Below are 17,857 nucleotides of genomic sequence, written 5' to 3'. Positions count from 1 at the left end.
TATATGGGAATATATTATTTTAGAGTCACATATAAGTATTTTGGTGGCCTATAAATCATGTGAGATGTAAACCACAAAAGATATATTTTTATATGGTGGCCGGTGAAATATGCGCAATGTTTGGTTGGGGAGAGAAACACCGAGACTAGCTAGGGGGTATTTTAGTAATTTAAAACGTAGAATTCCAAGGTCAAAAATGTGACGCGACGGAATAAAATGTTAAAATCCCTTTGCGTAGAACGCTAATATACCTTACAAAGGTGTGTTTGGAAAGCTGTGAACCCTATGATCGAATGAATACTTATGTTTACTTTTACCTTAAATTCATAAATTACGTTTTACGTTTAAACATAAATACTAATATACTTTTAACCACAACTTGCTCAACGTAATATTCTTTTATATGATTTAATTGGCCAATCGACTATTAGGCCAAGGGCTGCGTACGTGACATGAGACGGGGAGATGGTGTGAGATGGGTGATGTGGTAGTGAAAGAGTGAGTGAGGTGAGAGAAAAGATTTTGATGGAGGTAGAGGGGTGGTGGTGTCGATTTGAAGAAGCAACAAGAAGATGTGGAAAATGATAGAAGAGGGTATCCTACCCCTAGCCTTAGCAAGGTCCAACAAATGTATCGAAAACGGGTCTTAAAGCTACACGAACGATTGGTGCAACGTCATAGGTAAAAAAATGAATTCTCCTTTTTGAAATTCAATTTCAGATTAATTGACAAAAATGCATAAGTTCATTCGCCAACAAATGTTTGTATCAATACACACCACTAGAAAACAAGTAATAACCAACGATGTTTTACTAACATGCTTGATCCATTTTGTAGTTACTAATGGATAAACAAAGAATACAACTAAAACAAACAAAAATAAAAAAAAATATTCATCTGTAATCCTTTGTTAATTACCGACAGATCAACGACTTACACTATAACTAAAAGAACCATCACCGAGATACCACCGACACAAGTTAATTCAAATTTGGTTAGAACAAAGTATCAACATCAGAATTAACTTTTATAAGTTATAACTTTAGACACTTCTGAAAAGTTACACTATTAAAAAAAAGTCTATAATTAAAATCTGCTAAGCGTAACTAGAAACAAAGGAAATTGTTAACCAAACACACTAAAGATTCTTGATTATTTCGGAGAGGCTATATAAGTTTAATTATTAACTATGCTAATACTTAGGTGTGTCCTAACTCCTAATCTAATAATATTAATTGAGTTTTATACCCGTTATACCTAATCTGATTTGTTATAAATTATTTCTAATGTATTATTATATAACCTTGATTTGTCATACAATATTTAGAACCAATAAATTATGTTCCAAAAGCATCTTTGTCACTTCCGTATAAATAGACACAGAACAAAGACAAACACATAACACTACTTGAACTTGAAAATGAACTACCAGTTCATCAATTCTCTCTTTAAAACCACCGTCTATATATCCCTTCTCCTACAACTTCAGCTCCTTTCCGGTGGCGCTGCGGCATCCCCACCGCGTATAATATCCTTCCAGAAAGGCTTCACTCAGCTCTTTGGTGGCAACACCAATCTCCTCCGCTCTGATGATGATAACACCGTCCATCTCCACCTTAATCAATACACAGGCATCCATACTCTCTCTCTCTAATTCTTTATATTTATATATATACATTATATATATTTGTAAACTAGAAAAGATGTTTTGGTGGTTGACAATGATTTTTAAAAAACAATTTCAGGAGCTGGATTTAGATCTTCAAACATGTACAAGCATGGATTATATAGTGCTCGAATCAAGCTACCGTCTGAGTACACCGCCGGAGTCGTCGTAGCATTTTATGTATGTAACTCACCCTTTATATATATTCATCGATAATAATTTATACTGACAATTTGAATAGTGACACGTTTTCCTTTCATTTTTGTTGTTAAAGTTTCATATTAACATAGAAGTATACTCCGTTTGTCCCAACTTTCATTTATGTTAAAATTAGAGATAATTGTTTTTGTAATGAAATGAAAGTTATGAGTGGAATTGGTTATATTATTAGTATTCAGTATGAAGTTATCTGTTAATGGCTAATAGTTTGAATTATTAAAATGATTTATTTGGTATACATGCAGACTTCAAATGGTGATGTGTTCGAGAAGACGCATGATGAGTTGGACTTTGAGTTCTTAGGGAATATTAAAGGGAAGCCATGGAGGTTTCAAACAAATTTATACGGCAATGGAAGTACAAATAGAGGGAGAGAAGAAAGATACACCTTGTGGTTTGATCCCTCCAAAGCTTACCATCGTTATACAATTCTATGGACATCTTCCAAAATCATGTATATCTTCTTTCCCTTCTTAATCATCTTATACTTTTTAAATATGATAAGTCTCATTAACCACATGTTATGTTTATACATAGAGATTTGTGTTAAAAATCACAAATAGATAATCAAGTTCAAAAAGAGAATTATGAAATCACATAAATTTTGTATTTATAAATATAATCATGATACAAGACACTCATGTAATTGAATAATAGCCTGTTTATCTTCTAAATTAAATGATATTGCATAAAGAAAACATTTAATAATTATATAATAATACAATAACATTTGTAACGTGGACTTGAAGAAAGTGAGTCATAAAGAAAAGACATCTATAATAAAGGTTTATCTAGTTTTGATGATGTTCATGTATCATGTATGTAGTATTTACACGTAAAGTGGTTTGAATTTTTTAAATATTATTATTTTTGTGAACACCAAGTCATGTTACATATTTCTTTAGAATATTATTTTGTAACTAAATTAAATATAAATATTACATTATTTGAAGTTAAATAAATTTGATAAAAACATTGAAGATGTAATTTTATATCTTTCTTTACATTAAAACAATTGTTTGCAATGTTACATTATATTATTTTAACTACAGATTCTATATAGATGAGGTTCCAATAAGAGAGATATTACGAAGCCCTGAAATGGGTAGCGATTTTCCTTCAAAACCTATGGCATTATGGGATGCTTCAACTTGGGCCACAAATGGTGGCAAATATAAGGTAAATTACAAATATGCCCCTTTCATCACCGAGATGACTGACCTCGTCCTCTACGGTTGCATTTCAAACCCGATTCAAGATCTTTCAACCGAAAGTTGCACGCAAATGGACAAACAACTCGAAACCATTCGATACAATAACATTACACGAAAACAAAAGACCGCGATGAAAAGGTTTAGAGAAAAGTACATGTATTATTCTTATTGTTATGATACTTTGAGGTACCCTATTCCACCACCGGAATGTGTGATTGATCCGGTGCTTAGGCAGCGGTTTAAAGAGACGGGGCGGCCGGATTTTGGTAGGCGGCATCATCGCCACTCGAGGAAAGGAGGTCATGTTTTGAGGAGCCAAATATATGATATTGAAGATGAGGATTGAAGGTATAGAAAGATTTGATGTGTATAATAGGAGTGGTTTTGTTACATAAATTGGATTGTTTGAATTTTTCATTTTATTTAGTATTTGTAATGTATACTTTCTGTGATTAATTAATGCAAATAAAACGATAAATATGTTATAGAACTAGCAAGATAGCTCACCATTCTATATTTATGTACTATGGCTAGAAAATCGGCCATGTAATACACATGTTAAATAAAAAAGGTACTAAATAGTTAGTAACGAACATTTAGGAATCATAAAGTGTTATTTTGGGACTATAATTGATTACTAATTTAGTATTGTGTTTTTCAATCAGCAATTTTAAACTAAGAAATAGTACATAAATATAGAATGGTTATATTTGACAATTTAGGACCAGAACATATGAATTTATTGAAGAATCAACTTTATTTTTTTTATGTTATAAGAACAGATGGTTTTATATTTGTATTCAAAAGTTACATGGTCTTTAAAAGCGTGACAAATAATAGTTTATTACTAGAATTAAGTAACAAAACATTCAAACAAGAAATAAAGTATATTGTCCATGGCTTTATAGCCTAGTGACATCTTGGTGGTTAGATAAGGTTTAGGGATCATAAGGTCCTGGGTTCGAATCCCATAAGAGGGTTTTCTCAAGATTTATTGGGTTTCCTCCTGAATTGGTGGTTGGGCATTATTGCCTAGTGGAGATGGATATGATCGCATGGTTCTGCTGGTGACATGATGATACTCCAGTGGTCCGTGAGTGATCCAAATTTGCCATTCAAAAAAAAAAAAGAAATAAAGTATCTTTGATAATATAATAATTAGCCATTGCTAACTTTACGGGTGGATCCAAATTAGAATTAAAGTGGTTCGTAATGGAGTATTTTAGAAATAATAATTACACTATTCGAGTATTGGTATTAAAGGTGATCAATACGAGTGATTTCCACCAAGAAAACGCGCCAATTAGAAAACCTTTTTCCATGATTTCCATTTTATATGATAATTTGAGACTAATAGAGCAGCAATCATCATATTTGAATTAGCAGAGAATAGAGTTTTACTCAAATCAATCGATACCCGCTCTCATTCATCCTATCGATTAGGTATGAACATGATAGCTAAATATTACAGATTACGCCCTTGACGATACAACAATAACAAAAAGGACCCTCACAATATCTATAGTAACAATTTTAAGCTCAAGAAAGAACACAAAATTAATTAGCTTGAAATATATTCCGATAGTTAACTACTTGTACATTTGGATGGTAAGTTTAGTTACATTCAAATTTTTATAAAGTGGTTTACAAAAATGGTGCACTATTAATAAAGAAATTAAAAAATTGAAAAAAAAATGTATAATATATATTTTCAACACAATCAAAAGTGTTTCATAAGTAAAGTATAGTACTAAAACAAATGTTGCATTATCTAGCCGAAATCGATAACTATCAATGCTATCGTTTGTTGATTATATTCCATAATTACATATCTTGCAATGGTCCCTTTGTTTTGAAAACGCGACCACAATCTCCTTTAACTACCAAACTTTACATCGTGGGTCATTTTAATTTCATTTTTGAAAAAAAGTTAACTATGTTTTAGTTACAAAATATGAACCATATTTAAACTTTGCATCATAGTCATGATCCTCATCAAGTCACTTCATTTTCTATACATTTATCGTTGAGTCTAAAATTTTTGCTTATTGGGATGGATACAAGGAACTACATTGTTTTTATTTATCTTTAAGATCTCAGTAAAAATATATTGAGTTGTATGCAATGTAGTTGTAAACAAGTTTAATCTACGTTTTAGTGACATTTTGTACTTTTAACATGATTTAACTATGTTTTGAGGTCTATATACAAGTCATAGTCAATTTCGAGTATGGCTCCTTTAAATTGTTAAGTAGCATACTAGCATGTCTTATTTCACGGTTTTTAAATCTCATGAAAGCGAATAATCATCTTGATGAATTCTATTTAACGATATGTTCACTATCTAAAATTCTAAATCCTATTTTGGAAAATAATTACTAAAAAGATAAAATATGAAATAGGCTTTGTGGAGGTAGGGTTCTAAATCCCTGGTACGACCTTTACTTATTACATTACGTATTATATTCGTTACATTATTATTGTTTATTAACCATGACCCAATGGGCCAGGGGGTTGTGGAGGTAACCCCTAACCAGGCTTGGCCAACTAAGGTTAGGGTTTCATGATGGTGGTCATTGAGCTTCCTATATAAGGGCTCTTCACCTATCATTTAAAGGACTTTAGGCCTCCATATTTTTGTGTCAAATAAGAGAAAACTCTTGCCAGTAAGCTCCACTCCCCACTCTTCCATGACAGATCTCGAGCAAACCGGAGAAGAAGATCGAGGTGTGGGTTCGTTCATCTTGAAGAACGGAGAACATCCATTCGACCCGACCCAAGGTTGAATCCATGTCTTTTCATTGACGCCATCCGTGGGACCGACAAAAACCACCATTCGATTTCTCCCCTTAACAACTAGATCTGCCTTTTTTCCTTTAGATCTGAGTTTTTTTTATAATCCGTACATGATTTTTGGGTCCACTTACAACATATCTAAATCTTTAAGAGGGAGCATTCAACGGAATTCTAGAAGAAAAGAGTTGGGTGCAGAGCTTATTGGCTATCAATAGAAGACAGGGAAACTGAGAAGCCACCCTCCCAATAAATTCTGAAAACCACGGAATTCCGTATTTCTCCGATCTGTAAATCGGAAGCTGCCATCACATGCGGATAATTTTGCACCGACAAGTCTGGCAAGTCACCGTTAAGGCACCCAATCCTTGCCTAAATGCCCAATTGACTAAAAAAACTCCACGTGCGCGCGGTCCATTATGTCGAAACAGCTGACGGGAGACACCCACGGTGTAAAACGGGCGTTGCGTACAAACTTTATTTTCCACACTATAGCAAAGCACCACACTCAAGTTGGAAGATGGTTTCAGGGTTGCTGCGTATACTATTTGATGGCAACATCACCGCCACGCACTTGGATTTCATTCGGTGGAGAATTTTTCGTCGTCGCACACCTGAACCAAGTCAGACAGATGACTTTATTACCACCGTGCAAGTTAACTACCTAAGGCAAACGATTGTAGCTGTCATCGTACATCTGGACTTAACTGGCTGGTGATTACCTTCTACGTTAACTGTTGGGTGACTCAAAATTGCTCATGTCAGGCCACCAACGATGTAGCGCAATAGTAATATGTCACGGCGCACGACCCACGTTCGCCTCGGTCTTGAAGCACATCACCATGTTTGTGTCGTGCTTCATTAAAATGAGAATTAGTGTACACCGTTTATCTATTTGTGGAAAAGACCCAACGTTCCACCAACACAGTATTTCACAATGTAACGCCATCAAAACAATGGGAGCCAACCACGGCGTACCAAGTACGAGCTCTCGTGTCATCCCGGGCCGCATACACGATATACACATGTCATTTGAGTGCTATTATAGAGAGTAACCAGTATGCCCATAATATCTTGAACTTGGTTGTCTCATGCATTTCGAGATCTTAGCTTGGCATGAATGCAAAAGTGATAGAGGCAATTAGGTTAAGCCTCGTCTGGATGAGTGCGAGTGTGGGTATTGGGGGTTGGGCCTCATACGTTATATATATGAGCGTGGATAATGAGAGGGGCAGAGGGTTGGTTCCCATAGAAAACATTGTTGGACCTATTCTTTCATTCAATCAATCCCGGTGTTATATTGCGAGACCATTCGACTTAATAAGTTTCTTTGTAATTGTTTTAGTATGTATCAATAGGATGTATTAAGCATTATGTTTATTATGCTTAAAAAAATAAAACAAATTGTGGTAAAGTTGCAATGTTCAAGTATTATGAGTTTGAAAAAAGAAAAAAAAATAGATATAAATAAATAAAAAAAACAAAAAGTTAGTGATGAAATCTGTTGTTTATGTCATTATTTATTTAGTTGTTTTGTAATAAGCCGGATCGGATCGTTTGAGCGACTTTAAAAATTCCCTTCCATACCCTTACACTTAGCCCCGTTACAACCCGCTTTAAGCCCTCTTGATTTGCATTTGTGTCAAAGCATTTATATGGGTAGAGATATGACTTGCTTTCAAGCTTATTACATTGTGTTTATACTTGGTATTGAGGGCAGAGAGATACTAGCATATTTTTTGCTGGTCCAGATATTAAACCGAGTAGAGAGATATTATATTATGAGAGGTATGAACATGTGTGCCTTAACCGGAAATAAAGTACACTCGATTGGGCGTTTTGATAGTTTTAAAACGTATCATTAAATTGTTTGGTGGGTTATCAACCTTGACAGTGTCAGTTCTTCGGAATTGGGTATAACCTTATACCTCACTAGTATTAATACTGATAATTGATGAACCATCGATCGAGGTGTATGTGTTGCATGAATGTTTGATTGTGGGAAAGCAAATGATAAGTGTGGGGATGTGATGTGTGGGTAAAAGTATGATCATTAAGCGTCTAAATTCGTGTGTTCTAATTAGTTATATACCGTAAACACGAGTACTTAGAGTGCGTTTATGGTTGCAGGTGTGCGGAGCTTAACGGAGCTTATTCCGGACTAATTTGGAGTGTTTGAGGATGGAAGAATCAAGATTATGAGAAGAGAGGTGATCGAGAGCTTAACCGGATGATCGAGAATCAAAAAGAGCGAGGAAACGGGGAACTGGAGAAGAGTCAGCCGTAAGCTACGCTTTCCAGGCCGTAGCTTACGGCCCGGCAGTGTCCGTAAGGCAGCTTTTAGAAGAGCCGTAGCTTACTGATGGGCCGTAAGCTACGCTACAGGAACCGTAAGCTACGCCACTGAGCCGTAAGCTACGGTGGCCAGCCCGTAGCTTACGGCCTGGTCTGACGAAAAAGGGGTTTTTGGTATTTTTCTTCCATATATAAAGCCATAAAACCCTAAGGTCAAAAATATTCATTCATCATCAGTTTTGAGACTTCTTGGAGGCCATCTTACACCAGCAACATACATCCTAATCACACGATTGATCCATGAACACCTTCTCCAACATTATAATCAATAGCATGAAGATCAAGATGCAAGGCTAAAGGCTTCATAACCATCTCCAGGTGTAAGGTTGAGTTGCATGTTAGGTTTTGATATTCTATACTTTAACTTTGGATTTAGAATTGATTAATCATTCGGTTGATCAATTCTTTGTGTTTGCATTTATGCTTAAACGGTTTTTATTAATTGAATACTTAATATTTTGTCAGTTAATTGATTTGTGGTCATCAACAATTAGGATTAAATTTTTTCATCATTGACCCGTTTATCGTTAACCATATTATTGATTTTGTGTTTCAACAAGTAAAACTGATTATCAAATAGATTTTCATTAAGCCGTGTCAATTGTTCGGATTCAAGTATGACGATCAACATAGCCAATCGTTAAGTCTTTCGATTTACATATTTTAACAAGAAATCGTCCAAAGAAGTTTATCATTTTCCTAACCTGTTTCAAAACCCGAACATTGGAGTTTGGTTATTTTTATATTATTGTTTAAAAACTAATCAACTAAACCGCTTGACATCGTCTGTCCAGTTTAATTATTTTTATTATAAAATTTGAGTTTCACTTGCGCTTTCCACTGTTTCCTTGTGGATTCGACACCTTATTTGCCCTAGCTAGTAAATGTATTTTATAGGTGTTTTTGATTGACCTTTCGACATTGATCACCTTGGAGTGTGTCAAACCAACATTTAAGCACCTGAAAAAGTTACAAAGTTTCCGAAAGGATGGGAATTAATAAAAGTTTCAAAACATCCCCTATACTTCTGGTTCATATTTATGGTGGTCCAAAGGTGATGAAAGCAAAGAAGGTGATGAAAGCAAAGTACATGAAGGTAGCTTTTAAATAATAAACAATATTTTGAGTAAACAATTTATATATATACAATTGTGATGGTCGGTGGCCATTATGTGTTGTACATTGTGCAACATGTTTTGTACTAGTCTCATGTGTTGTACATTGTGGAACATGCTTTCTAACGGTATCTTCCTCACTTTATTGCTCTATTCTGTCTACCTCTCTCATCAATACATGAGCTAATCTTGTCATAGCTTATTCCATTATCGTCTATGGGAAGTGGTTTCAGGGGTGGACGGTAATATGGATAAGAGAGAAACTTACGGAATGCCGCTGAGAGAGAAAGTGATGCAGCCGAACATCCTTCTTCAATCAGTTGGCGTTAATTCAATACAAAGAGGGAACCTAATAAGGTTTTCAGGCACTTAAATTTATCTTCTTGTCGTTAGATTCCAGTATTTTGTTTTCTAAATTTGCATCAATGATGTGCTAGGGTTTCATGGTTTATCTGCAACAACTATGGAGATGCCGACATGATAAAATTGACAACGGAAGTGGCTATTTGAATAGACGGGTTCGAATATGATTTTCAGAACAATTCGTTCCAAATAATTTGGTTACTTCTTGATTCAATGCAATACTAATACGATTTGAATTCTTCATTTTTGTCAGTTTTGAAAATCAAGACCATGTCAATTTTCTTAATCAAATGAGTCAAGTGTGCTTTAATTTTTGTTGCATACTTGATCAAGTTTAAATGCATATTTGGATGTAGGGAATGAGGATATTGTTTTTGTGTCCTCAGGAACTGAAGTGAAGGTTTTTGATATACATATGTGATATGGTAATTTTTTGTTGACTTATTAGATTATGGTTATTTAACTCATGTTAATCGAGATAAAACGTATGCAAACTCCCCCTAAAATGTTAAGAATTCATTTAGTTCAAAAGTGTAAACTGGTATGTATATAAGCTATATTGCTCTGACTTCATCAATGTCTCATTTAATATCTTATAGATTGATATCATTCATGATTGCAAAGATTGTATATATTTGTTCTCAACATTGGCAACCGAAGCTGTTCAAGATTCCATTAGGACTTTAAAGGGGTAGAGGCAACGGTTTAGGGCTTGCAGAAACTTCATATTTAGTCATAGTTTTAGACTTGAAGAGGGTAAACTTTTACAAAACCAAGATTTTTGTGATAAATCAAATGACTTAAATCCTGCTTCAGAATTCAAATATTGCAAAGCTCTAGCCTTCTTTGCTTTTGAAGGGAATCCCATGTTAGGTGCTTCATTTCTTATTGGTGAATTTTTAAATTGATGGTTTATTACAATGAAGACCTGACCACCGTTGAAGACAACTCGAATTTCATCGTGTACGGTTTGCTGAAGCAGATTCGTGTTACTTGGGAAACAGTAAATTATTCATATGTATTAAATAATGTTTTTTTTGTTGCATCCAAGTTGGTCCTCCCGAGTGACTGGGAACTTCCTAAACTGTTGCTCCAGTCAACGGGTCATGCACTTCATGTGTATATAACGTGTTTAATCATGCCTAGAACCTGCTGCAACGCACGGGGTTTAATTTACTAGTTCAAGATAATTTCATGGGGGTTCATTTATTGGTTGGAAACAAGAACAGAGTCGTGCGTTAGAGCTAAGAAATAATTCTTGCGTCAGCCTCACGGAACCAATCCTTTGACATTGTCCATAAGGGAATAATCTGCGAGTCAGAGCAACGAAACCAATCCTTTGACATGTTCAACAAAGGAAAAATCCGCAAGTCAGATTCCCGGAACTGATCCTTTGTCTTTTTTTTTGAGAAAAGGGAATAAATGTTTATGTTTCACAGCAATCTCCAACTCTTGGCTTATATTTATTTTGGTGTCACAGCCCCCGACCCATATTCCTTGGGAGGGGAGCCGTGAACATTGAGTGGTGGTTACGATTACTCGAGGGTATTATACCAACTTCTAAATATAATAAAAGTGAGAGAGAAACCAGTTTTTAGACAAGAAAATAAAGTACTGGTCCCAACCTATTTATATTTGAATCTGGGTCAGTTCGCGTAGCGCGAACCAACACCATCAACGATTTCGCATAGCACGAAGCAACCACAGCCTCGTCCAGTCAGCCCTAGCTATGCCACGTGGCGTGACACGTTGAGTGCCTATCATGTCGCGAAGCGCGAAGGATTACTTCGCGTAGCTCGAATGACAAAAGATTTTTGGATAACTGATATTGTTCGCGTATCACGGATTTTTTCGTGTAGCGCGAAGGAACAAGTTTTCAAAAACCTAAGGCGGCTCTCAAGTGGCTCGCGGCGATGCGAGCATGCGAATTGCAAAGTTCTCCATCAAAGCGACACATTGCGCCCGAGTCCATGCCCGTGCAAGTGCGTATCGAGTGCTTCGCACCCTCTGCTAGGACCACTAGTTGTGATTTGTCTTATAAGAACATTATCATATAAGCTAGCCTTCTTATAAAGAGCTTACTAGTTTTATAATCTAGCGACATGGGACAAGAACTGACTTTCTTATTTATACCAAGGTGAAAGAATTCCATTTTCTTTCCTCCATCAATGTGAGATGAAATTCACTTCTTATATATTTTTCACTTTTCCTTTTGACTATTTTATGGGTAGTTATAATCTCCCCTCCTTATTTTGAATCTCGTCCTCGAGATCAAGTGGAATAAATGTGAATATTTTCTTTTCATTTTTGATTCCAATTCCCAAGTATCTTCTGGTCCACGCCTTGAATCCATTTCACTTTGACCACAACTATTCTTTTATGCTTGAGATTCTTGATATTTCTATCTTCAATTTGTAAAGGCTACTCAATGAATTTCCACTTTTCATTTACCTTTATCTTGAAGGGTTACTTTTAATGACTCATTAGCTAGGCATTTCCTTAAGCTGCTTACATCAAATACATCATGTATACCTGCCATTTCTTTTGGTAACTCTTGATGATAGGCTACTGGACCAATTCGTTTGATGATTTGTAATGGTACATCAAACAATGGATTCAACTTTCGTCTTTTACCGAATCGAATTACTCCCTTCCATGGAGATACCTTTAGTAGCACTTTATATCCAACCTGAAATTCTAATAGTTTGCATCGATGATCGACATAACTCTTTTGACGATCTCGTGCGATCTTTAATCTTTCCTTGACTTGACTTATCTTGTGAGTAGTTTCTTGTATGATTTTAGGACGATAATTGTTTTCCTCATATTTATGCCCAACATACTGGGGTTCTGCACTTTCGTCCATAATCTGTTTGTATGATAATTGTTATTATAGGAGAATTCTATTAGTGGAAAATTGTCATCTCAATTTCCACCAAAATGTATTATACGAGCTCTTAGCATGTCTTCTAATAGGGATGGCAATGGGTCGGGTTTGGGACGGGTTTAGGTATTCCCAAACCCATATCGGGTAATTACCCCTCGGGTTTCGGGTTTTCCCATCGGGTTTCGGGTTTCCTATCGGGTTTTGATAAAATACCCGTCGGGTATACTCGGCTCAAAACCTGCCGGGTTTTGACAAAATATAACTAATCCATTATAAATATAGTTACCATAAAGATAAAATATCTCAAATAATAGACAAAAACAAGTTTTGAAAAATAATATATATATGGAATATAGTATATATATATATATATATCATAAAATAAGCTATATTGGGTACATAGGGTATATAATCGGGTAAATGAGTTTATGTTATCGGGTAATCGGGTATATTATAAATCCCAAACCCGTCCCAAACCCGCGAAAAATTTTAAGACTAATACCAAACCCGTACCAAACCCTAATGGGTCGGGTATTACCCATACCATTTATGTCGGGTTTCGGGTTTTCCCATCGGGTTCGGGTTTCATTGCCATCCCTATATTCCAATGTTTGTATGGTTGTTTCACTTTGAACGTCAGTGTATGGATGGTATACTGTGCTCAAGTTTAACCTTGTTCCCATGGCTACTTGGAAACTTTTCCAAAAATGAGAAGTGAAATGACTATCTGATCAAACACGATGGTAATAGAACTCCATGTAGTGAGATGACTTTGTCTACATATAATTTAGCTAATTGTTCCATTTTGAAAGTTTGCTTCATTGCTATAAAATAAGCTGACTTTGTTAATCTATCTACAATCACCCAGATTGTGTCATCATATTTTTTTTGTAGGTAATTTAGTAACATAATCCATTGTTAGTAATTCCCATTTTCATTTTGGCATGTCTAATTGTTGAATTAATCCTGATGGCCTTTGATGTTTAGCTTTAACTTGCGAACAAGTTATGTATTTAGAAATGCAATTAGTTATGTCCTTTTTCATTTCTATCCACCAATAGATTTTCTTTAAATATTGATATATTTTATCTCTTCCAGGATGCATTGTATTTTTGGATTTATGGGATTCTTTGAGAATCCTTTCTCGTAAATTTCTTATGAATGGTACCCAAATTCTGTTTATCATTCGTAGAATTTCATCATTTCCTTTGACAAATAGATCAATGTTATCATTTCTTTTGTCATCAGCAATATTATTTTCTTTCATTGTTTGTTTATGAGCATTCTTCACTTCATCAAATAAATTGATATGAAGTTCTAACCTTAGATCTTGTATTCTTTTAGGATCTGCTTAATGCATCAGCTACTACATTAAATTTACCTTCACGATCCTGGATTTCACAATCATAGTCGCTAAGAATTTCCATCCAGCGTCTTTGTCTCATGTTGAACTCATTTTCCCCAAAAATATATTTTAAACTGTTCTGATCTATGAATACAGTAAAATTATTGCCATATAGATAGTGTCAATATTTCTCCTAATTCCAAGTCATGTGTTGTGTAATTCTCTTCATACTTCTTTAGTTTTATAGATGCGTAAGCAATAACTTTTTCACTTTGCATTAATACACATCCCAATCCTGATTTGTAAGTATCACAACAAACTGTAAAATCTTCAGTTCCTTCTGGTAATGCCAGTATCGGGGCATTTGTAAACTTTTGCTTCAAAGTTATAAAAGCCTCTTCTTGTTTTGGTTCCCACTCAAACTTGACATTTTTACATGTTAAATTTGTTAACGGAATTGCTATTTGGGAAAAATCTTGAATGAAGTGTCTATAATATCTTGCTAGTCCTAGGAAACTTTGAATTGCTGTAGAATTTTCAGGAATTTCCCATTTAGTGATAGCTTCGATCTTGTCAGGATCCACATGAATGCCCTCATTGTTAATCAAGTGACCTAGAAATTGTACTTCTTGTAACCAAAACTCACACTTTGAGAACTTAGCATAAATCTTCTCTTTTCTTAATAGTGTCAAAAAGTGTATGAAGATGTTTGACATGATCATCACTAGTTTTGTAATAAATAAGTATATCATCTATAACAACAATTACAAATTTATCCAGATACGCTTTACATATCTGATTCGTCATATCCATAAATGCAGCTAGTGCATTGGTTAGACCAAACGACATATCTGTAAACTCGTAGTGACAATATCTTGTTCTGAAAGCAGTCTTTGGAATATCTTCTTCCTTCACTTTTAATTGATGGTATCCTGAGCGTAAATCAATCTTTGAAAAATATCAAGCTCCTTGTAGTTGATCAAATATATCATTAAATCTTGGTAAGGGATACTGATTCTTAATTATGACCTTATTCAATTCTTTCTAAACTATAAACATACGCATCGACCCATCTTTCTTTTTGAAAAACAATATTGGTGCTCCCTAAGATGATGAGCTTGTGATGTGTGTATAATGATGCTCTTTCTAAGTAACTCACAATTAAGCTTTAAATTTATAAAACAAGACTCCAAGAAACCACACAAAACCGGCAAGTGTACCGATCACTAATAGTATAGAACTAAGAAAGTCCGAGTATCGAACACAAGGACACGTGAAAACGTTTTTAATACTTAAATCTAACCAAGACTCACCTAAGGATATTTAAATGATTTTTAATAATTAACTACTTGACCTAACTTACTTTAACTAAATTAATTAACTAAACTTAACTAAACACTTGATGAAACTAAGAGACTTAACTGCAATTGGAGAAAACGTCTACCTAGGTAAGAATCATATTGAAGGTATAATAAGATAATGGATTGAAGAATCTCACGACACCGGTTCCTAAGATTGACTCAACTAAGGTTCACTCAAGAAAGCTAGATCACCTCTTAGTCTCACTAACAAACTCTAACTTACACTTAGTTGATTTTAAGAACAAACCGCAAAACGAAGTGTTAAAGTGTTCAAATGTCGACTCTCTTCTCGGTCTCACCGACACACTACCCTAATGGAGACGAATACTACGCAACCAAGGATAGAGGAACAATTTAGTTTAACTTAAACTAGATCAACTAATCGCTCAAAACCCAAACCCGACAAGAACCGAACCCGCTCTCGCGCGATCCTAATCCTAACAAGTAAAAGCTATGAGACGACCTTACTTCCTATCACCTCTCGGTCTCTAAGAAGGTGCCTACCGGCTGAATCTAATCAATTAACTTACCCACTTAAACTCTATGGTTGTACACCCGCAAACAATCTCTAAACACAAAGTAAAGATGTTCAAACAAGCTAAAATCAACCAACACTAATTCAAATATCAAAGCAAGAGGTATATGAGTGTAATTAACAAATTTACAGCCACTAAACACAACCTAATTCAACGTTAAACCAAACTTTCAATAGCAATTCAAGTCATATTAATCAAACAATCCATTTAGTTCATCAAAACCAAACAATAATCATCTAACCTTGGTAGAACAAAGAGGTTTAGCCAATCATAATCAATGAACAGCAGATAAAATAGATATAAATGATAAACATGTTCATATAAATCTGATTACAAAAGGTTTGAATGATTAAAAACCAAAAACGAACTCACAAACGTTAAAATAGTCAAAACCAAGCTTCTACAGCTGGTTGACCAAAATGAGGATCCCAAATTGCATGAGAAATAGGTCTTACATGTAAAGGGTCCTGTACCCATGACTCAAAATTTCCTTGCCAAGCTACATGAAAGAGATTTCCGGAAACTATCAAAGTTGGCGAACGCTTCTGTAACCTTAGACTCGTTACGCTGTTCGACTGAACTCGTTGGCTCCACGTCCACCGAAAGTAGGTAACCTTCGTCACCGTTGGTTCCCGTAACACGTACAACCATCAAACCAGAGACCAAAGCAAGGCTCGACAAAACAGAAAGTATCATAGTACGTCGTCCTTCCCTGTTCTAGTGCTTGCATACCCATAAGGATACACTTATATACCCAAATTTCGCCGGAACTGCGAAAATTGCTTTAGCTGGAGCTGCAGTCAGAATTGGAAAGATAATCAGTTCGTTGATCCATTCAGTAGCACGGAGTCCGTAATTGGATACTATATTGTTTGGTTATGCCATTTTAGGCTTTGCTCTAACCGAAGCTATTGCCTTGTTTGTTCTTATGATGGCCTTTCTGATCTTATTCGTATTCTGAATTCCTTACTTTCACTTCATAATCTGATACTTCACCTGGGGTTAGGCTTTTCAACTGGGCCAAGGGAGAATGAAAACTTTTACTTCGGAAGGAGGAACCTGGAAAGTCTAGTTTTGCGGAACTGGAACTTCAGCACCTTCCTTTCTACCTCCCTTGTTCTATCATACAGCTGGAAAGAGAGGATCAGATGAATTGAATTGAAAAAATCAGGAAAGGGGCGACGATTTGGCACCAGATATCCGGAGGTGTGGAAAGAGCAGCTGTGAGAAGCGGAAAAACCATCAAAAAACGAATAGCCTAATGAGGAGACGATTGTAACCTCTGAGCTCAAAGATGGAAAGCAGATTCCTTTTTTCAGGTTTTGCATAGCTTCCCAAGCGCCCGGGGCGGGGGGGACGGGAAAAGAAACGGCTCCGAAGAAAGAAATTGGGGTTCCCAATTCTTCTCCACGCTCAACGAGATGCGCCAACCTCGGGATGCTTTACTCCTAACCCCACAAGGTTCCGAGACGGAGCTTAACCTGAGTCTCGGCCTCTAAGTTTACCACCCTACCCACTAATGGACTATGAGGGGGGAAGGTGAACAGGAACCGACCGAAAACCCGAACCGCTTGACCCCTTCATACTCGATTCATTAGGGTTGGGGATGGATGGAACCAATCAGAAGTGCAAATCGCGCAAGCGAAGCCGGGAAACGGACCGCAGCGCAACGACTAGGGTTCAGGCTTATACGATTCATGTTATCCCCCCGAAGCCCCTATCGCCTTCCTGGAACTCCTGAATTCACTCTTTAACTAGAGGAAGCGTCTAAAAGGGGAGCAACTAGGCTAGACTGCTGATCTTATGTTACAGGGGTCGACCCCAAAGCCATAATGTCTCAAAACGAGGAGGCCATAGAGAAAGTCTTTTTTATTCCTTTGTCTCGAACTTCGTGAAGAACTCCATTCTATCTCTCCCTAGTTACGAACAAAAAACTGGGGCTACGACCCAGTTGTACACCAAAAAGCTTATACAAACGAGATGGATGTTTGTTGTCCCAACCA

The 17,857-nt window shown here is 35.9% G+C and overlaps 1 protein-coding gene across 1 annotated transcript; it reads left to right on the top strand.

Annotated features, from left to right (window-relative positions):
- Positions 1-1,235: 1,235 nt before the first annotated feature.
- LOC143614175 (putative xyloglucan endotransglucosylase/hydrolase protein 30) lies at positions 1,236-3,583 on the top strand. The gene is made up of 4 exons (XM_077087686.1): positions 1,236-1,631; positions 1,746-1,846; positions 2,131-2,339; positions 2,938-3,583. The coding sequence occupies exons 1-4, from the start codon at positions 1,421-1,423 to the stop codon at positions 3,443-3,445; spliced, it is 1,029 nt and encodes a 342-aa protein (XP_076943801.1). The 5' UTR covers positions 1,236-1,420; the 3' UTR covers positions 3,446-3,583.
- Positions 3,584-17,857: the final 14,274 nt, after the last annotated feature.

The sequence above is a fragment of the Bidens hawaiensis genome, unplaced genomic scaffold (assembly GCF_021521415.1).
Source record: "Bidens hawaiensis isolate Kalapana, Puna unplaced genomic scaffold, B.hawaiensis_p1.1 tig00039101_1, whole genome shotgun sequence".
Taxonomy (NCBI): Eukaryota; Viridiplantae; Streptophyta; class Magnoliopsida; order Asterales; family Asteraceae; genus Bidens; species Bidens hawaiensis.
Note: the sequence above shows the minus strand (reverse complement) of the source record. Positions and strands in the feature narration are given on the sequence as shown.